Here is a 22,787-nt window from a genome sequence, read left to right as displayed (position 1 = left end):
TGACATTACCCAGGTTTTGCATGGGAACCATCGAAGCGGCCTCCTGCGGTGACACACATTCATTCAGGTCTCCATTGAAGGGAGTCACCACACTGTCTCCTCTTCTTTGCTGCATTTTCTCAAGCAGCTTATCTAGATCATCACCTATTGACCACATAACAAAGTGGGGATAAGATTACGAGGAAAGATATGTTCCTAGCAGGGGCCCAGGGACCCCCAACTGATGGTCTCAGGGCTTCAAATTTGGGCTTCCAGCGCCTCCATGGCCTGAGGTGCCCTTGTTTGTATCATTTGTAGTTTGTAGAGTATAAGTGTATATAAATTATATACTCTCACATACTGTATTTCTCTTGACAGTTGTAATAACCAAAGCAGGCATGATAGCACCATTGTTTTTTATTCTGTTTACCATTAGAAAATGAAAAGCCAGGGATAGGGGATTGCCTAAGGTCACACAACAAGCCAGTGGCTGAGCTGAGGCCAATCTGGGCAGTAAGATAATACTCGGAGAGACAGGGTAAAGGGAAGGGTCAGCTGGGAGGCAGATGCTCCACACTCATCTCTCTGACAGGCTAAGATTTAAAAATCTGAAAATCATGCAGCTAGGGTTTGGCAGTGTTGCTCCACCACTCACCTAATGATGTGGTTTTAAAATGCGATGCCAGGAAACTGACCTTTCCTGTGATGAGCTCATAACTAATTTCTTTCAAAAACTCACTTGTGGTAAGCATGCTCTCTGCCAGCGCTCTGGACTGATGCTGACCTGCAGAACAGAGTTGGAAAGGAGATAGCGTGTCAGTGAACAAATGTTCACTGGGACATGATTTATAACAGCACAAATTGGAAACAACTAAAATATAGAGCTATAGGGGCCTGGATAAAAAAATTAAGGCACAGGGTTGAGGGAGAGAGCTCAGAGGGCTGGTGTGCATGTCTGGCATACAATATCAGAGATATAATATATATACACTTACATATATATATATCTCAGATGTAAGATTTAGATGTCAGCTATCCTGCCAGATAGCTCAGAGCCTTGGGTTTGATCCCTGATACAGTGTGGTTCCCTGAGAATCGCAGGGTACCCTTTGTGGTCCCCAGCACACTGTCTCCCATCAAAAAAGATAAATAAAATAAACAATAATAAAATTAAAAAAATAAACAGACAAAAATACCCAAATAAGGCATATAAAAATGAACTATTACACAGCATTTGAAATGATATTTTAAAACAAAAGATGTTTATATAATAATGTTATGTGATCAGGGGAAAAATGACACTGATGGTTTTCATTGAAAACTACCATTGATGTATTGAAAGACTAGGGAAGAACAGTTAAAAATGAAGAATAAACTTTTGCAAGGTCAGTAAAACTGTTGGTCTTAAAAATATAAGCTGACTTTCATCAAACTGAGTTTTGCAAATGCAAATAACTACTGTACCACACCTTTTTTTTTTTTTTTTGCTGAGATTTTCTGAAAGAGCAAGAAGGAGAAGCAGGGTTTTACTGAAGTGACAGGACTTAACCTCTTAGGCTGGAAGAAGTGAGACTCATTCAAGAGAGAAGAAAAGCAAACTCATCCAGATAGCTACACAGGACAATGTTTGATAGAAAATTAGCACAGGAAATAAAAATGCATTATGTAATGTGCCAACTTTCTGAAATTTCTCCTTATGGTCAGTGTTATAATATTGTGTATCTTGGGTGAAGAGGTAAACATGAGCTGAGAGGCTGGCAAATCTGACTAACTGGCTTAGGCCACCTGTGGCAATAGCTTTATCACATGCTAGAGTGGTTAACATTTCCAGAACCTTTTAAGGACAGAAGTTACATGAGACAAGGGTATCTGTTACTAGGCTGTGCTTTGAAATTATGCTCACATAGCCAGCTGACAGGGACATCAGCCAAACTAGGAGCTATGAAAACCTGGTATCTGAGGAAAGAAGAAAAATTAAAATTAGGAGGAAGAACTCTAATTGGGGCAATAACACCACAGATTAATTATGATATCTGAGATACCCAATAAATATTTTTAAGTGGACAGATGACTGAATGAATAAATTAAAAATAACAACGAAAATTACTCACCTAATACTACCACACAAAATTCATTCCCTCTGATTTTTGATGCACAAATTGCCACAACATAATCTGGTAACCTCTGATAGTGTCTCATTTCACTGAGAGTCCTCAATGTTTCTGAAATGCCTTCTGCCAAAGAGTTTTGAGTCACAATCACATGAACCAAGTCTTGAGACACACTGGCAATTAATCTCGCGAGCCAGGGGAGTTGTCCTGGGGACACAGGTGCACACTGTGCACCCATCTGCAGGGCTCGCTCTCTCAGGGTAAATTCCTGCATCGCTTTCAGCATGATTTGCTCAAATTCTTCCCTGAGAGGTATCTGATCAGGACCTATATGAAAGAGAATGGCTTTGAGAAATCAAAGGACCTACATGAAATGAGAATGACTTTAATCACAGCCAGAAACACAGACATACACAGACACACACATACACACGAATACATGCACAAATCCCCCACTTCTAAACTCACTTTGCTCCCATTGGGAAATAAGCTCCTTTCCCTGTAGTGGCCCCAAGTACAGACTCCTATTAGTTGTTTCCCATTATGAAATGACCTACTCTCTTCTCTCTCTGCTTCAGTATTAAAAAAGAAATACTCAGCTTTCTATTGTTCTTTCATCAGATCTTGGTATTTTTAAAAGGGAGACTCATTCACAAATAGTATCAATTTCATTGAAAGCCTTGGAACATGGTCACTGCAGGTGGCATATTATTTGACCTATTAAACTTGGCATTATGGACAAGTTTACATAAGAAGCTAATCAATCTACTGGTATGTAATAGATTTTAGGTTTCACTCATTTCTCATTTTATTCACAGGTACTTGGAAAACTATTTTAATATATCTCTGTCACTGTCCTCCCATTGTTCATCAATTTTCTCGAGCGGGCCCAGTAACGTCTCCATTGTGAGACTTTGTTGTTACTGTGTTTGGCATACCGAATATGTCACGAGTACCTTGCCAGGCTCTGCCGTGAGGGTGAGATACTCTCGGTAGCTTGCCAGGCTCTCCGACAGGGGCGGAGGAATCGAACTCGGGTCAGCCATGTTGGCTGCCTACAAGGCAAACACCCTACCCACTGTGCTCCAGCCCAAAAAGAAAACAAAACGAAGTTTTAGGGGCTTGCCTAAAAGTGTAAAAGACAGTGCAGCAGGTAGGATACTTTACACAATCCTGACCAGGTTTGATTCCCAGCACTCCCTATAATACCCTGAGCCCCTCTTAAGAGCAGAGCCAAAAGTAACCCTGAGCATGCTAGGTGTGGTCCCTTCCCAAAAAAAGTGGATTTAGACAGAAACCTTACATTTAGACATAATACACAAAGCTATAAAAATTCACAGGGAAGATAACATAAAAAAAATTCCAGATGACAATGGGTAACTTTAGATATATCACCAAACATGCAATCATCAAAGAATTTACAAACCAGACTTCAACAAAATTAGAATCAAATTTTCTTCTTCACAAGATATTATCAAGAGGAAAGAAGACCAATCACAGATTGGGAAACAGTATTTACAAATAAACAACCTAATAAAAAACACAGAGGTTATCGGGGCCTGCGATGCATATAGCTGAAACCCAGCATTGTACAGCGAGCATCATGCAGGTTCCAGAGCAGCTGCCCCTGGAACCACTGAGTGTGGCCTTTCCCACGCCCAAAAAGGAATAGAAAAGGCAGGAGACTGGAGCACATGCTTGGCCAGTGAGGCCGGGTTAGATTCCTGGCACTGCACAGCTCCCTGCAAACACTTCAGCAACCCCTAATCAACTTTTGAGAAAACTGTTTAAAGGAAAATTAAGTTCCATTATCTTCCAGACTATATTTAGGGAGCCTAATATTTCCCCCAGATAGAGAATTTTCTTATCATTTAGTTTTCCTTCAGCATTCTGGGCTCTTAAGTATGTCATCTCTCCCAGAGCTGTGGCTATGGTCAGGCTTATAAGGGTGACCTGTGGCCCCGATCTTGGGGGAATGTTGTTTCTCTTACTCTCCTTAGAAACTCAGTCTTTAGAACAAAACAAGTTAAGTCACTGATGGCACCCAAGTGACCCAAGTGTGACATTACTTTCAGTTTAGCCTGAACCCATGTTTGCTCCTATTATTCAGTGTCATTTCTTTTGCTCTGTGAATGTGAGATTTGATTCTCATGAACAGACACAAATTCTTCAGTGTCTGTTGATTTGAGATCCAACAACAGCCTCAGTACTCGGGGCTTTAAGTCCGATGTGAAAAAATAAGGAAAAAGGAAGTGGACCTCTATATGGGAAGGTCAGACACATCCTTTAATACCCCGTAATAGGAATCTAAGTGTCTTTCCTCGCCCCTGCTCTTCTACTCTAGGAAAGAGAGATCAAGAAAGGTTGTAATCATGTTTCCAGGACTGTCACTGTAGCACTATCCTCCCACTGTTCATCGATTTGCTTGAACAGGCACCAGTAACATCCCCATTGTGAGACTTGTTACTGTTTTTGGCATATCGAATACGCCTCGGTAGCTTGCCAGGCTCTACCGGGTGGGTGGGATACTCTTGGTAGCTCGCCGGGCTCTCCGAGAGGGACGGAAGAATCGAACCCGGGTTGACCTCATGCAAGGCAAATGCCCCATTCACTGTGCTATCGCTCTAGCCCAGTCATTTCCAGGACTGGAACAGTCAAATGATATACATATCTTAAAAGGGAATTCTGAATGAAAGAAATCAGATCTTCCTGGGTAGTGTGGAGGGTGGATGGCGCAAAGTAGGAGAGTGAAATTAGAAGGGATGTTCCCCCTCTTCATGCAGGGAAAGAAGGAAGGAAAGAAAGGTCACGTTGTGCTTCTGTTTCCCAAGGGTACCCCAATCCCTTGCTGGAGCAAAGGAGAGGTATTCTTATTATTGAGGTTCTGATCTTCCTTTAGTTTTATCTATCAGTATCATGCTTGTCAGGTCACTAGTACATACTAGGAAACCTGAAAGTCAATCAAATTGTACTATCAGATATTGGAAGATGGTTGTTTATTTATTTATTTGGGTCTTGGGCAACACCTGGCGGTGCTCAGGGCTTACTCCCTGCTCATGAATTTTTCCTTGAGAGCTTAGGGTCCAGATGGGATGCTGGGGATCAAACCTGGATAGGCTGCATGCAAAGCAAGCACCTTACCCACTGTACTATCTTTGGCCCAGTGGTTGTCAGTTTGAAACATTCTTCCATTAGAGAAAACAACAGCTCAAATGCATGTGGTCTCTATCTCCTGTTTGCTCTCACAGACAGCCTAAAGCTCAGAGACTGGTAACAGACATGTCCATAAAACCTGCTCCAAACCAGAGTGGAGTAATATAATCTAAGAGGCAGCACAGCTAATTTCAAATATAAAATCACTATAAGAAAGTGAAATAGTCAAATGTGTTCACAGCATTTTCTGTTTTATAGAGATATGATTGGATTACTATTAGAAAATAAAAAATGGAGAAAAATGTATCAAAGTTTAAGGGAGATAGGAGAATTCTTAGTGAAATCCTTCTTCCAATCACCTCCCATTATTTCTTCATTCTCTGCTTTTACAGCTAAATTGCAGGAACATTTTTCTCCACTTTTTGCAAGTTTAGTAAGAGTAATTTTTCCTTTTGAGTGCTCACCTGCAGTAACTCAGATCTGATGGCTTTTCCAATATAGCCACCTTAATCAGAAAAGAAAAGATCTTAACAGACTCAGCCTTCCAAGAATCTCTGAACTGGCTGGCTTCATTATCTACTGAAAAGATTTTTAGATTGTGAAATGACAGAGAATTTTTTTTAGTACCTGTAGTGGAGTATGCCTGTTTATTCTGAAGCATTTTTCTTTTTACCTTTTTGCTTCTTCTTTTTTCTCACCCCCTCCGCCCCCCAAAAAGTGAACCATCAGACTACAGCTATTAGACCTGCCTTCCTAGAAGTTTGGGTTTATTTTCCTAAACTTCTATAATTGATAGCAAAAATATACCATCTGATAGATTATAATATAATATTTTATCTATAATGCCTGTGGAAATATTCTTACTGTTTTCTTCAAAACAAGAGCAAAAGAATAGTCGGGGGCAGCAGAATTAGTGGTTGAGAGGCAGGAATTCCAATGTATAAGATTTAGATTTCATGAAAAGTGTTAGGGCCAGGGACATGGCTCCAGCAGTAGAGCACATGCCTAGCATGAGGCTCTGAGCTGATCCTGCTCCCTCCAGCCCCTTGTCCCCAACACTACTGATAGGCACCAAATGAAGTGGTTCATCTCCCAGCATCACTGGGCCTAGCACCTAGAAATCAAAAACTACTCATCTTGCACAATACCAACTTAATTAACTGAGGGCTAATAACTCTAGGGAGCCTGCCAGCAGTTCAGTGAATGGAGATTTTTCTAGAGTTCCCCCCCCCGCCCCCCAAGACAAGAGCTTTTAGTAATCTAAACCAAGATATTTAGTTTTTGACCATTTAGTTCATTCAATTAACTTGTACTTTTTTTTTTTTCTTTTTGGGTCACACCTGGCAATGCTCAGGGGCTACTTCTGGCCTGCACTCAAGAACTACTCCTGTATTCAGGGAACCATATGGGATGCCAAGTATCGACCTGGGTTGGCCGCATGTAAGGAAAACAAGGCCTTACCCACTGTACTATTGCTTTGGTCCTTGAACCTTCTTTTTAAATTGTCATTAAGACAGAAAAATATGCTATACTGATTGGCTTGGTTTGCTTTAATAGCATTTTCCTTATGTGGTTTTGTTTCATTGATCCAGCATTGGAAAGCTGGTTTTAGATACTGGAACACAGTCAAGTCAATACAATTATTATAACCACCACCTAGGGGCCAGGAGCTAGAACAGCAGAGTGCAGGCTAGGGTTCGATTCCCATGTATACCACGTAGTTCTGCAAACACTGCCAGGTGGAATCCTGGAGACCTCTAGCACTGCTGAGGAGACCTGTCTAGTGCTGAATCAGCAGCAACACCTGAGCACTGTGGAGGCTACCAAAATAAATAAATAAAATTATAATACAAGGGTCCAAAGTGATAGTATGGTGGGTAGGGCGCTTTCCTTGCACACAGTCAACTTGGGTTTGATCCTCAGCATCCCATATGGCCCCTAAGCACCACCAGGAGTAGTTTCTGGGTTCAGAGCCAGGAACAACCCCTGAGCATCATTGGGTGTGGCCCCCAAACAAAAACAAAATTACAACATGAAATGAGCTACAGAGCCAAGATTTTCATAATTTTATCAGCTACTAGTAAGCATGCTTAGCAAGTTACAGGTCATAGTGAATGTGGTTCATGAAGCACTGAAGATTCCAAAAGTCTGTATCAGGGCCAGACTGTGTGAAAGCTGGCTTGGTGGTGATGGTGCGCCTGGGAGCCCAGGTTAGAAGCAGCACTGCTAACAGATGCTCTAAGGAGAACTCAGGCCTGCTGAAGCTTTCTTTCCCGCCCCACAAACACTGTTAGCACTATGCTTTCATTATTTAACACCCAAGTATCTCCAAACATCAAAAAATTCACCAAAATTAAGAGTCTAAGTTATTCCTCTAACATTCTATGGTATGATAAATCATTACTAAATCAATAAAAAGAAATGAATGGAATCTGCTACATAAGGGAAAAAATATCGCAAGTGAGGATAACATTTTTACATGTAATTTTACAACATGTTTCTAAGTAAATCAGTGGCTGGAAGTCCTGGAGGGGGTATAATTAATATGCATATTAGATGGCCCACTGCAGTTTGCAAAATAAAGGACATTGCAATGTAAATGCTGGTGAGCCTCCATAGCATTGTCAGGGCACAGGCACACGCCCACCCTGGCTCGGGAGAATGCATCAATAGGGGAAACAAAGGGTTCATGACCTATGAATCTCCTTGCCCTAGGCGTAGAGAATCTTCCAGGCAGTTACAGTGAGGGAAAGCTTGCTGTGACAGCCTGAAAGGGATGCATCAGAAGTTTAAACAAAAATGGGTGCAGGGAGTGTACATAAACATGATAAAAAGGTAAAGTAGATTGGAAAATGATTGTCTGAGGCAATGGCTGCGTTTGCTGAACTTCAGGCAAAGGGGCTCGGCCAGGCTCCTTAGGGTGCAGCCCTCAGCTTTATCTTCATTCACTGCTTTGGAGATGGCAGGACTGTCCCGAGAGACCGGGCACTAGGTGGAGCTATTTCTCTCTCCAAAGGCGCGACACACGAAGCAAGAAAAGAGTAGATGGGAGGGACAAATGGAGGTGGGGGTGGGGAAAGAGACAGTGGATGAAAGGAAAGCGAGCAAGGGGAACATCAGTATGAGGTGGGAGGAAAAGAATGTTAGGAGTGAAAGAGGGAGAGTGAGATAAGAAAGGCTGATGAATGCATGGAAGGAGGGGAAGGGAAAACGTTGTATTATTAAAAAGAATCACATTTTCACCAACAAATGATTGGTGGGAAAAGCTTACCCAGTCGCACGAGGTACTGTATGGTCAGAAGAATCATATTTTCCACACTCAGGAGCTGGCTACCCGTCAACCCTAATTGTTCCAGATCTTTGCTTTCCAACTGTGGAATCTTGTAGCAGTTCACCAGCAGAGGACTCACAACAATATCTCCAACATTTCCATAGAAATAGGGTAAAGTGCCATAGCCTGCCCAACAGAAGAGGTCAGGAATGGTCAACATTTTCTGAGCTTCAACCAGGTATTCTAAATCCACTAGTCTCCAAGAGGCAAAACCCAAAGACCCCTGCTCTCAGATATCTGCAAATCACTCAGATATGTCAATTCGAGTGATGTAGTTGGGTGCTCCAAATTCTATTAACATCATTAAATCTGATGGACAGGAAACAAAGAACTCCAATTATATTGTCATTGGGTCCCCCAGAAGGAACCTGTGTTACTATTACATCTCTGCCACTGAGGACTGGCCTGGTAAGCCTTTCTGAAATGAGCTGTATTCCTTATAAAAAACTGTGGCAATAAAGTATTTCCTGGGGAATGGCTCAGTGGCTAAAAGAATCTGACTTGCAAGCAGGAGGTCATGAGTACCATTCCTGGGCAGGAATTCCTGCGCAGGCTGCAGCGGGCTGAAAGCGTGCTGGTGGATTGGTGCATTCTCTGACACCCAAATAGGAGGTAGCTGTGAGACAGAGCCACAGTTCACATGTGTGAGTTACCCGGAGCGAGTGCCACAACTAAAGATATTGCAAACATTGCAGTCAGAAACAAAGTCTGCTAAGTGTGTGTGTGAGCAAGATGGGGACCCTCAGGGGGCACCACAGCTAACTGAGCCCGCCACTGCCCCCCAAGCGAGCAGGTGTGCAAGAACTGCAACCAATGGGAAATACCACAGAAGGCATGTGAGATGCCTGACAGCACAACATCAAGAGCAAAAAGGGAAGGGAGAAAAAAAAATGACAATAATCAAAGTAATAATAATGATAAAAGCCAGGGTTTGGGAGATGGCTTAAAGGGCTGAGTGCTTGTTTTGCATGTAGGAGCCCTGGACTCTGTCCCGAGCACTGGCAGGAATGGTCCTGAGCACTGCACTGGGAATGCCCACCCAGCATTGCTAGGTGTGGCTCAAAATAAAAATAAATCTTAAAAAAATGTATTTTCTGATAACATTCCTCAAGTTTCCTTTCAAATAAGGTCAAAAGAGAAACTATATCAACATGCTTCACTCCCGAAATTTTCTTTAAAAAAAAAAAAACTTTAAGGCTATACTCACCAATCAGCGACAAAATCAAAGCATGTCTTTTGCTCTTTTAGCTAATTTTTTTTAAATGTTCTCCCTCTAAATGTCAGGAAAACAGCTTCAAATTATCTTAGAAATAGATGGGACAAAGATATGCTGAAAATATGCCATTTCGGTTATGTGGCAGAGATAACTGTCCATTTGTCTTTCTAAATGGCACCCTCCAAAAGTCTCCATATACCACGTATGTATCTTTCTAAGGCTTAGTTTTGGACCATGCTCCCCTGCTCAATAAGAACTCGCTGATCATATGGAATTTGAATAGTTGAACAATTGGGCTTGCAATAGTGCAAGAAGCTGTGGAGAGAGCTGCCTGATAACTAACAGCTTCAGAAGGCTCAAGCCAACCACAGGTGCATGGAACACTTCACAGAGACACTCCAGGGACTATGAGGGTCAGTTTAGAACAGCGTCTGAGTCTTCTCCAAGGCCAGCACCCTCCCAATCGTGCTTCCTTCCTTTGACCCTACTGTGACCAACTGGGCTCCCCAGTTATGCACCGTATCCCCTATTTTTGCGATTTTCACCTGTGCTCCCCTTGGAATATCGCAGAGGCTCCTGCAGTATATAGTCCCTGGTTTAGAAACACAGGTCTATGGGGGTATGGTGCCACCATCAGGTCAATCTGCACCTGTGACGTGAGTGCAACAGCAGCCTCATGGTGCCTTCAGACTTCCAGATACCACAAAATTGCTGCTGTGCCTTTGGCCAGAGTCCAAAAACTTGGGGCAAAGTTTACCAAGAAAGTAAACGGCCAAAAATTAGGTATGTGGGAGACATACCCACAAACCACCTCGGGCTCAGCTATGTAATTGGAGGCATGGCCTCTCTGGTTCCTGATCAAGCTGCTTAACAGCCATGATCCCAGAGACTCAGAAACAAATCTCGAAACCCAGTGGCTTTTGGCAACAATGCATTCGGTTCCTGCAGTATGTTACTGTCGCTGGGCCACCCCAGGGGGGAAAGGGAGCTGTCCTTCCACCTGCTTCCCCTTGGCAGCTCAGTGACCGCCATCCACCAGAGGCCATTGGGCAGTCAGGTTTGGGCCCGCAGTGATAAGACACGTGGGGCCTCACGTGATGGGGGTGGATCCGGCCCTTTCCTCTCCACCCCAATGAGACCCCAAGTCGAGTCGCTGCCCACAAACGGCCTCTCTGGCTCCTGATCCATGCTTGATGGCTATGATCCCAGAGACTCAGAAGCAGATCTTGGAACCCAGTGGCTTTTGGCAGAAATGCGCCCGAACCCACAGTAGGTTACTGTCACCCGGCCACCCGGGGTGGGGGGGGAAAGGTGCTGTCCTTCCGCCTGCTCCCCCTAGGTGGCTCGGTGGCTGCCATTCTCCAGAGGACACTGGACAGTCAGGTTTGGGCGTCAGTGATGAGACACACGGGCCTCACGGGATGGGGGTGGAGCTAGCCCTTTCCTCCCCGTCCCAATGAGACCCTCAGTTGCCACCCATGAATGGCCTCTCTGGCTCCTGATCAAACTGCTTAATGGCCATGATCCCAGAGACTCAGGAACAAATCTCGGAACTCAGCAGATTTAAGTGTTAAAATTTCGGAATTTCAAAATCACGCAGCCACTACTGCAGCCATGCAACATTTTATGTTATTCTTAACCAGCAATAGAAAACAAATTGTCTACTGTTGCCTTTTCAGCAGATGAGTGTTGGGGTAAAATCCCAAATAATAATGGTGGGTCTGGTGTCAAAATACTGAATGTGAACAAAGTAGAGAGAGAGTAATGTGGAAATCATCTGCCCCACAGGTAGGGGGAGGGTGTGGGATAGGGGTATACTGGTGATTTTGGTGGTGGAGAATGGGCACTGGTGAAGGTATGGGTGTTTCATTGTATGACCAAGACTTAAACCCGAAAGCTTTGTAAGTGCTCACGGTTATTCAATAAATAAAATTATAAAAAATGAAAAGAAAAAAGTAAGGTGGAGTTCATGCCCAATTCAATCAGCTAATCAGTGGCTGAATAAATAGCAGTACTCCTACATTAAAAAATAATAGAAATGCAGGTCTAGAAGGTTAAGAGGGCTGTCTCTTCCTGGGGAAGCCCAAAAGAGGATACTCTTGATGTGGACATAAAAGGGACCAAGTTTTAAAACTCAGGGATCCCTAAATTTCTATACTTCTACTATCAGACATCTTATATTCACGCCCATCAAGGGTAGGAACGACAGCTCAGAAATACTCACACTCGGGGGTGACTAAAACCTCATGGGAAGGGGGGCGTTTCGCTCCGCCCTTCACGCCCTACCGAGGCCACCAGTTGCCCCCCACGAGCGGCTCTCCAGCACGGCCACGACTCCAGAACACAGAAACCAATTTCTTAACTATCTGACTTTCAGTAGAAATACTTCCAGGGTCAATAAGTAAAATAGCAGAAATCCAAAACCAACATTTAATTCTTGAACCCAGCTGGAGAAAGCAAATCACTTCACAATGCTTTTTCAGCATGTCTGATTTGGGGGGGGGGGGTAAACTCTAAATAATAGTGGTGAATCTTTTATTGAAACAATCTAATCAAAGCGGATAGAGTGTTAACTAGAATTCATCTGCCTCACAGGGACGGGGAGGGGTGGGGGGTGGGGTTTTATTGGGGTTCTTCATGGGAAAAAATAAGTATTGGTAAAGGGAAATGTGTTTGATATTTGCATGACTGAGACATAAACCTGAAAGCTTTGTAACCTTTCCCACAGTGATTCAATAAATAAATAAAAAAAAAAAATACATAATGTACCTGATCCAAGATTAAGTAAAGTTTGTTTTGCTTTGCCTTTCTCTAACTTTACTACATTACTTGCAATTGCATAAAGTAATGGCTTGAACACATATAACAGTTTTCTTCATCATTTTCAGAAAAATGTTCAAAAATTTCATTAGATATTAAATTTTTATTTAAGATAAATTTTATCACATGAGCTTTGCCCAGGTTTAGGCTAAAATAATTATTCTGACTACATTTTAAGTAGAACAGTCTAAATTACTATATTTGGTAGGTTAGATGTATTAAAAGTATCTTTGACATAATAATTTTCAGTGTATGACTGCTTTGGGGACCTGCAACCCTGTTGCAAATCAAGTATGCTATGCATTGTGCTGATTATTCTGCAACTTTGTCATTCTTTATAAACATTAGAATTACTTGGCTAACATCTAAAACTTAATTTGTTAGGATTGTGACTGGGGCTGTTTTGAATATATAGCTCAAGTTAGAAAAAACAGACATCTAACATTATTGAGTCTGCATTTACTTATTTCTTTCATCAAAGATTTAATGGTCTTCCTCACATAGTTAGATATTTCTATGAATTCCATATTTTGTATGTTATTATAAATGGCAAATCCCACTTATCTGTTGCTGGCATCTAAAAAAGTAATTTACCTTTGTACTTTAAGATATGATCTGCAATATCTGAATCCCTTTTTTCTTCAACTAACAACCTTTTATATTCTAACTCTTATCAATAAATCTCTTGATTTCCTTATTCACAATTTTTAACAAGAACTGTATCTTTGTAAAGTTAGAAGCTGTCCATTTTTGAAATGTCTTTTCCTTGTCCTATTCCAGGTACTTTCAATAATATTGATCAGGATATCCTTCACCAGTGCTCTCCCAGGGTCAGAGGATTTATATTTTGGCAAATTCAGTTCTCAGTTCATTCCCTTTTTTGGATAATATGTGACTTCTTCATCACATTTTCCCAGAAAATGATCAGCATCCTTTTCATGTGGCATTTGTCAGTCATCAAATATGACTTTTAGTCTCCACAAAACCAAGGGAGATTTTTCTTCCTGAAAAAAAATGGAATTTTTCCTTCCTAGTATAATTCTAACACAATTGTTAGAAAATGGCTGTTCTTGCAACAATCTCAAGTAACAACTCAGCTTTGAGTCCCCAAGCTGTAATAAAGAACAGTGATAAAGTATAAACACTGTAAGAACGATACGTGATTGCCTTCATCTATACAGCTCCATGTTGTGGCTTAATTCTTTGAATTATGCTTAAGCAGCTGAATTACTGGTTAGACTGATGAATACATTTTTATTTCCTTTTGAAGTTTCATCTTGCAATGTTGCTGTTCTATGCAAAACAGATGAGGTTCCCCTAGAAGTTATTGCTATTCTGAATATACCTGTTGTGATCATTAATTGCACATAGCAACTTGAGTGAGTCATACACTGCCCAGATTTTTGATCAAACAGTATATTGAAGTGTGTTTCTGTGTGTTCTTTGGATGAGGCTAATATTTAAAGTGGCAAACTGACTAAAGCAGATTGTCCTCCCTATGTAGGTAGGTCTCACCCAATTAGAGTTAATGTCCTGGGTAGACCAAAGAGACACACACCATCTCCTATGTAAGAGTGAATTCTTCTCGCATGACCGACTTTGAACTGAAACATCTACTTTTTAATCCCTTTAAACAAAAGCTTAAATATCGGATTTTTCTCTGTCTCAAACCTACACACTTTCTGACTAAAGTTATGTCATATCGGCTCTGCCATTTTTCAAGCTTTCAGACTTAGAACTGTGTCTATGATATTCATTTTCTGGGGTCTCTGGATGGTCAACTCATGCTGAAGATCTCAGATCTTGTCATCCTCTATAACCATGTGAATCATAGGATATAAATTTAATAAACCTATATTTGTATAAAAAAAAAAAAAAAAAGAAATACTCACACTCCTTATTTACAAACACTTCATGGCTCAGATCTGTGATTATGGGCCTGACTCTTGGTTCTTCTGGGTGAGTCTGTCAGCTATCCTGCTTGTTCCTTTTCCTGTAGTTTGAGTCCCTTGAACAGGAAATTCCTCTCTTTCACCTTGTACACTCTTGCCCACCCTTTGCAACCTCACAGAAACATAACCTCTGAGAAGACCTCAGACCTCCAGGCAGTTCAGTTCCCTGTTCTCTCAGATCCTGTGATTCTTGGCAGTGAACCTCACCAGTTCCATCACCAGAGTGCTGTGATGGTTACGTACGTGAAGAGTGCTCCCTTAAACAGCTACCTCCTCATAGTCCTAATTTCTGTTCACAGGTTGAATACCCCATGAAGGAGCGACCCAACAGAAGCTAAGAGAATCAGTACATGGATCAGTGAATACATTCATAAGTAAGTGGGAAAGGAAGATACAGTCCTAGGTTCCAGTGGACACAAGCAACTTGAAATTCCTTAGTCTTACCTATCAGAATTACTGGTCTAACTCCGGAGTTACTCAGCAGATTTTCAGGAACAATTACAGTTTCCCCTGCAGGAATGGGCCGAGGTTGTAAAATTCCAGTTAGTGGAGTCTGTGAAACTGGGGCAGATAAAAGGGAATCTGGAAAAAAAGTTATTTGGAAAGAAGGATTAACATAAAAGTTAAATGAAATACAGTTCAGGTTTAATACTTTCCCATTTTTTTGTGATTTACAAAGTTGTTGATAGCTGAGTTTTAGGCATATAATATTTTAACACCCATCCTACCACCCTGGTCAACTTCCCTCCCCCAGTGTTCACATATTTCCTCCCCACCCCAACCTCCACCCTTCCCCTGCCCGTCACCTTGACAGACACATTACAAAGTTTCAGTGGGTGCAGCTTAGATCTCATGCTTTCAGTGTTGTTCAGTCTGTGTTTTGGATAGATGGCTACACCACTTGCCCACATCACAGTATAACTGAAGCCCTGATGCCCTGTTCACCTATTACTTCTCCTTCTCTTCTTTCTCTCTAAATTTCTTTCCTTCTCTGTCTTTCTCCTTTCTAAATACTGGGGTCAAGGATGGCAGGTTTAATACTTTTAAAAACATGTTTTAGAAGTCCATTGGTCTGTTTTTTTGATTAAAGTACTTTGTGTTTATTGTATAAAATTAGAATTGAGAAAAGAAAAATCAATTACAATTGTATATGAAGATAAATACTATTTAGCATTTTGATAGGTTTTTCTTCTAGGTTTTCCCCCACATCCAATTATTTAAATTCTGTTTCACAACTTATTTCCTCACATCCCACCTAGCCCCACACTCTTAGATTATCAAGGCATAGCCGCTAATTACAGAAAATGTGAAAAGTAGACAAGGGTGTGAAGAAGCAGCCCATCATTAGTTAGTACGATGCAGAGATAGACAGTAAAATACTAGTATAATTTTTTGTTTTGGGGCCACACCCGGAGATGCTCAGGGGTTACTCCTGGCTCTGTGCTTAGGAATTAATCCTAGAGGTTCTCAAAGACTATATAGGATGCCAGGGATCAAACCTGGCTTGGTCACATGCAGGGCAAGTGCCCTACCCACTGTACATAGCTCAGGCCCCTGTATATAATATTTCTATGTAATATTTAAAATTATTTAAACAAATAAAAGTTTCTCTTTTTTCTCTTAAGTTACCACTAGTCTATAAAAATTATTTGCTTTAGGAGAACAATTTCACACTTCTTCAAGATGTATGCCAGCACAACATGCCACCATCCTGTGTCACTATTCCTCCACCGCTGCCCAATGGACTCCTGCCCCTCTATACTATCCTGGCGCCCCTCAGTTCTGTCGTTAGAGGCCAAGAATGAAAAGTCAAAAGACTTTTTCTGTTTGTTTAGATTGTGGCTCAAACCCAGGACCTCACAAATGGGAAGCATGAACTCTGGGAAGCATGAGTAATATTCTCAGGCCAAAACAGAAAAACAAGTTTAAAGAGCCTGTTTATGTCTTAGAGTTGGTATAACTACTACTTACTACAGCACAGTATATATATATAGAGAGATATATATAGATAGATATAGATATATATGGGTTTGAACATAAAACCATAAGCACCAAAGGGCCACAGCTTCACAAAGGTGGAGCTGGAGAGATACCACAGGTGTTAAGGTTCTTGCCATGCACAACGCTGATTCCAGTTTGACTCCCAGCACCACACAAGGTCCCTGGAGAACCATTGGGAGTGATTCCTCAACATGAAGTCAGCAGTGAGCCCTGAGCACTGCCAGGTGTACTCAAAACCAAATATATTAGCCATAATTCATATTCTTATATAATACTGGGTATGGTCAGTTTACCCTCATGGACCTACAGTAATAATAGGAGTGGAAGACACTTTCACTAATTTAAGTAAACTCAGAGCTCATATTCTGTTGAAATCTTACCAGTTCTTGAAAGAGGGCGAACTGCAGGAACAGGTACAACTAGACCAGGTTGAGGGACGGGTGACCCAGGATACCATCCTCGGTGTCGTTTCTTTGGTGGCCCCGATATGAACATGGTAGCTGAAGACAAAAGAGAGTGATGAATCTTGTCCTTAGCAGTGGAAGAAAGGAACAAAGTCAAAGTAACACAGAATTTTTCATCTGATTAGCCTTCAAAAGCCTGAGTCACTCTAAAGATAAAATGAAGCAAAGTCATACTAATAGCACCTAACATCTGCATGCTGTGTTACCAGATTACTTTCTCTGATTTGATTCTATCAAACACCAGTTAAGTTACATGACAAGAATACTGATAAACCAAATTTTTTTTGGATCACAGCCAGCTTTGCTTAGGGCTTATTCCTGGCTCTGAACTCAGGAAATCAGTACTAGAGGTGCTTGGGAAGACCTTATGGGGTCCTGCCGACAGAACCCAGGTCAGCTATGTGCAAGGCAAGTACCCTGCCCACTGTACCTTTGCTCCAGCCCCCGATACACTGATTTTGTAGATGAAGAAGGGAAAGTCTGCATATGCCTAAAGCTGCATAACAAGAGGAATTTTGAGTCTTTTACTTTGGTCAGCAAAGTTCATTGTTTTTCAACACACTTTTTAAATGTCTGTTTAAATCTTACTTCTAAGCTAGGCTCATCCTTCTGGTATCATCAAGAAATTTGATCATTCCCATTCACATCAACCATCAGCTTTCAAAACATTACATGACAAGCTAAGGAAAGACTCTGATTCATTCAAATGAATCCACTGTTCCAAACTTTATAGCACTTCTTTAGTAATTAATGTTATTTCAAAATTCTAGGAGGGTATTACCTTGGTCTCCAGGTGCATAGTTAGGTCTTGGTGACAACGAGTAATTCCCTGGGCGGGCTGGAGTGGAGCTCGATGCACCATTCTTCCCACCATGGCTACTGTTCCCATTAGCAGCATCTGTAGTAGAGAGAGTCACTCAGACACAGGTGGCAGCACGCTGCTTTCTGCGACTCTGCAACCATACGACAAACCTCATACTCAGGACCCAAAGGAAGCTCACCTATGGGCTAGTCCAGTTGTATAAAACTAATACCAACCAACAGATCAGTACTTTCATTAAAATGAGATGTCATCTCTTATAATAATTTTCTAGAAGCCCAAGAGATCTTTTAGAGTCTCTTTTTCAGGGAAATCTTTTAAACTTCGTAACAGAAAATTTCAAACATATACAAAAATAGAATAGTATAATAAACTAGGTATCTACCACCAGCTTCAATATTTATCAACAATAAATATCAATCAATATTTATGGCCAAAAGTGAATGAGTGAGTGTGTTTGCGTGCGTGCGTGCGTGCGTGCTTGCGTGTGTGTGTGTGTTGCCAGGAATGGAACCCAGGTCTCACATGTGCAAGGTAAGTGTTCGATTGCTGAGCATCTCCAGGTCTCACATTATCCATTATCAATCTCACTTTACCTATACTCCTTATCTCTTCCCGTCAAATACATATACAGACTCTGGATTATTTTCAAATTATCCTGTTATTTCAGAATTTTTTTTAAAGATGGGTTGTGAAAACAGGGATTCAAAAAGAGCTGCACATTCAATTTTGCTTTGATGTCCCTTAAATATCTTTTAATCAACAGGAGTCTTCTTTTTCCTATAGTTAAATTACTAAAAAACTTGAGAGAATTTCTCTTTTAAAAAAATTTTGAGTATAAAAAAATTGAGCATGATAACTGGCTGTCTGTGGTGTCATTTAATGTTCTTTTGTCCCCTGTATTTGTAGTTAAAAACAAAGACAGAGATTTCCCAGATTCCAGACTGATTTCTTTTTGGCAAGAGTATCTAATAAGTACTGTTGTGTGTAATTTCATAAGGAGCACACATGGATATTTTTCTCTCTTTTTGTGATGCTAAGTTTGATCAGTGGATCCAAAAGTTGTTAGCTTGATCCTCAAAATTTGAAACTAATCATCAGTTTTTCATCTAGTGATTTTAGCAACTAAAAAATTACTGTCAAGATCCATCATTTCATAATTTTTTAATGCTATAGAAACTTGAATTCCATTTGTTCAAGTCAACAACCTAAGCGGTGGGGGCGCAGTGATGTGGCTCACACGTATGAGGCCCTGGGTTCAATACTGGCCCTACAAGAACAAAAAATAACCAACAAGGAAGTAGATTCTACAAGAATTATTGGACTAGAGCAAAAACAAAATCAGTCTGGGTAAACTAGGACTGCTAACTATTCAAAAGTTTCCAGAACAACATCTTCTCTTTTCCCTCACTCTTTGTTATCTCCGCTCATTTAATTTTCCTTAACTATTAGAATTTTCTAAAATTCTATCCTTAGTTCACAGCTTGCCTTACATTATGTATTTTTTTGGGAAATAACTACCTACCCTGGCGTTTTAACCACATAATTGGGGGTTCAACTCTAGATCACTTATCAATCCTGATTTCCCTAAGAGTTAATTAAATGATGGTTGAGTTATTCCACTTGAAGTATCTTATTAATATCTGAAACTCAATATATGTACAACTGAACTCACAATTTCTTCATGGAACAAGTTATGCCCTGTTTATTCCTATCTCAGGTAATGGTACCACCAGTAACCTAGAATAAAGGATTACTCATGTTAATCATTCAAATCCTGCGATGTCACTCCTGAGTAGTTCTCCAATCTCCTCCTTCCTTCCAAGCCTATTATCACCCTGAATGACCTCTACTTGGTTTTGATATATCTATCTTTTTTGCTACTGAAGTAATCTAGATCAAATTCAAAGTGGGTCAAATCACTTTTCTGTTCCATAAGTTAGAGTCAAACACATGCATCTTAGCTTGGCCAATTTGTCCTTTTCCTGGCCCTCACTCACCTCTTCTCAGTTTCACATGTTAAAGCTTTAACAAGTCTCAATTGTTGGAAGCATGAACACATCATGCCACTATTTTCCTTTCTTTTTAACGTCTCTCCTGTTTTTCTCTGAATTTGAAGCACTAGTATCTCATTCCTTTATATAGAGAGTAACTTCTTGTAGTTCAAAACCAAGCCCCTTCCTATGAGGTCCCCAAGTATATTGTTGTATTTATTGTGGGTCATGGAAATAGCTGTGGTAGGTCACCTCTATTAGGTTCCAACACAGAGAGCGTAGGTATTTAACTTTATTTGTCTTTGTATCTCCAGTTCTCATCATAGCAGATACCCAAGAAGTATTTCTTGAAGAGAATCAATCTACTCTCTCAGCATTTCATGCCAAATTCTATCCATTTTCTCTTCTGATTGGAACACAGAGAACACAAAGTTCTCTACGACCATATACATCACTAGAGGGAGCTTACTTCTAGTGTACACTGGCAAAGACAGTTTCTGTTTTTTCCTACTAAGTTCTCAATTACATTTCACACAGGCCTTTTGTAAACTCCGTATTTGCAGAACAAATATAAGTGAAGAAAACATCACCTGCAGCAAAAGTCTTCCCCACAACCTGCAAAGATAAAGCCAGTGGCTTTACGACATTCTTGTTCCGGGTCAAGTCCTGAGCGCCACTTAAATTGATTGCAGAATTAGCTGGATTGAGAATCGGGGGATCTTTAAAATAAAAGACATAACTGAAATTACTAACGACTTACTTACATAGGTCAGAAATAATTAAATCAACAAATGTGAGGTGAGAAACAGAGTACTGGAGAATTTTTTCCCTTTAATCTGTTTCGATATTTTAGGAAAGTAAATTTATCTGTAGCCAGGTTTTATTTATATTATTTTATATATTTACATGGGCTGGAACAATAGCACAGCGGGTAGGGCATTTGCCTTGTATGCGGCCAACCTGGGTTCAATTCGTCTGTCCCTCTCGGAGAGACCAACAAGCCACCGAGAGTATCCCGTAGGCAGAGCAGAGCCTGGCAAGCTCCCTATGGTGTTTTCAATATGCCAAAAACAGTAACAACAAGTCTCACAATGGAGACGTTACTGGTGCCCGCTTGAGCAAATTGATGAACACCAGGACAGTGCTACAGTGCTATATATTTACATAATAGTTATTTGAGAAACACCCATTAGAAGTGACTATATGCTGTGTGCTAATGTGAGCATTTAAAAGATCAAGTCACTTAATTCATGTAAAAATTTAATAAGTATTGTAATCATAAATAAGGTATTTAATTTGGTCAAAGTCAAATGATGTGACATTACAGTATCATTACGTACATTATTAAAATTGTCTTCACAGTTTTCAGAGACATATTTTAAGGAGACATTTATTTCTATCCAGATGAGCTTGTCTTTTTTTTCTTTTATGTAGGAGTACTGCTATTTATTCAGCCACTGATTAGGCTGATTGAATTTTTCATGAACTCCACTGAGCTTTTCTTTTAATGGTTTTTGTTTGGGGGCCACAGCGGGCAGTGCTCAGGGGTTACTCTTGGCTCTGCATTCACTGATCACTTCTGGTGGTGCTTGGGGGATCATCTGTGATTCTGGTGATGGAATCCCGGTCTACCTGGCCTACCAGTGTACTATCACTTGGGCCGAGCTTGTCATTTAAAAGGTGTCATACAAAGTAAGTTACTGAAAACTAGGAGGTTTCCTTTTTTGAGGGAAAGTCATTTAAATTATCTGATTAAACTAGACTGAATGTATCTACGTAATACCAGGTACATCCAAAGGAAAATTTCTACTTGGATCTAGAAAAATAATTTCAGAAAACCACATTTTATTTCAGAGGCAGTTTATGGGTGAGGTATAAACTCAACTAGAGTTTTCCAAAATGAGTGCAGATTTGCTAGATTTTATTCCAGCAAATCAGCTAAATCAATGAACATAGGAGACTATCACTAGAGACTTGTTAAAACAAGTGCTCCAGATAGTGAGATACTCTAAAGAATACTAATTCCAAAAGACATATGGAATGTCTGTGTTCATGACAATGATATTTGCATTAGCCACAGTTTGGAAACAACCAAAGTACTCAGCTAGAGAAGAGTATATAAAGAAAATGTGGTACATATACAAAATGGAATACCACTCAGCAATCAAAAGGTGAAATTTTGCCTTTTGCTACATACAACATAGACGGAACTGGACAGTGTCATGCTAAATGAAATAAGGTGAGAAGAAAAAAGACAATACTGAATTGTGTGATATAAAAAGAAAAAAGAACAGGGATGAGAGGCAGCTTGGAGGGTTAGAGAACCAGTTTTTCCAGCAGAGGCCCTGAGTTCAGTTCCCAGCACCACAGGTCCCATAAGCACAACCAGAGATCCCCCAAGGACCAGGCTGGATCAGTTCCTCAGCAAGCAGGATGTGGTTTGAAAAAGTAATAATGAGAGGAAAGATAAAGTGAGGAAGAGACAATGTTCAATGAAAATAAACCCATAGAAGCTAAAAAACAGAACTGAGTTTACTAAGGTGGCAGTGAAAAGGGCTGAAAGGGTCTAGTGGACAGAGGGCAAACAATATTATTTTGGTAGTTGGTAGATAGCAACAATGTATCCTTAAAACATCAACATTTACACTCTTTTACACCAGTTACCTTAAAAAGAACTTGCTAGGAGATACTGTCTTATCCTTAAGAATGTTTCTTTGATAACAGACCAAATATACAAAGGTGGTCCCAGGAGTTTCCATCATATAGGCTATGTGGCAAGGAGGTTGATACTATTTAAGATTCTGAAGTTCTCTCAACTGAAAACTACCTAATGATGCATTATTCAGACTATATCCCATAAATGGCAAGTGACCACATGTATCCATGATGGAATACTGTTGAGCTAGAAAAAAGATGAAACCCTGCCATTTGCAATGTCAGAGATGG

At 40.6% G+C, this 22,787-nt stretch overlaps 1 protein-coding gene across 1 annotated transcript in view; it reads right to left on the bottom strand.

Annotated features, from left to right (window-relative positions):
* The window catches only part of GREB1L (GREB1 like retinoic acid receptor coactivator), a 273,750-nt gene that overhangs the window by 71,289 nt on the left and 179,674 nt on the right, over nt 1-22,787 (bottom strand). The window contains exons 7-14 of the mRNA XM_056137907.1: nt 20,432-20,560; nt 17,809-17,925; nt 16,944-17,063; nt 15,007-15,144; nt 8,515-8,700; nt 2,091-2,417; nt 635-763; nt 10-144 (exon numbers count right to left, since the gene is read on the bottom strand). Coding sequence (XP_055993882.1) covers nt 10-144; nt 635-763; nt 2,091-2,417; nt 8,515-8,700; nt 15,007-15,144; nt 16,944-17,063; nt 17,809-17,925; nt 20,432-20,560 — 1,281 coding nt within the window. The remainder of the gene's footprint in view (nt 1-9; nt 145-634; nt 764-2,090; nt 2,418-8,514; nt 8,701-15,006; nt 15,145-16,943; nt 17,064-17,808; nt 17,926-20,431; nt 20,561-22,787) is intronic.

The sequence above is a fragment of the Sorex fumeus genome, unplaced genomic scaffold (assembly GCF_029834395.1).
Source record: "Sorex fumeus unplaced genomic scaffold, SorFum_2.1 ptg000128l, whole genome shotgun sequence".
NCBI classification, from domain to species: domain Eukaryota; kingdom Metazoa; phylum Chordata; class Mammalia; order Eulipotyphla; family Soricidae; genus Sorex; species Sorex fumeus.
Note: the sequence above shows the minus strand (reverse complement) of the source record. Positions and strands in the feature narration are given on the sequence as shown.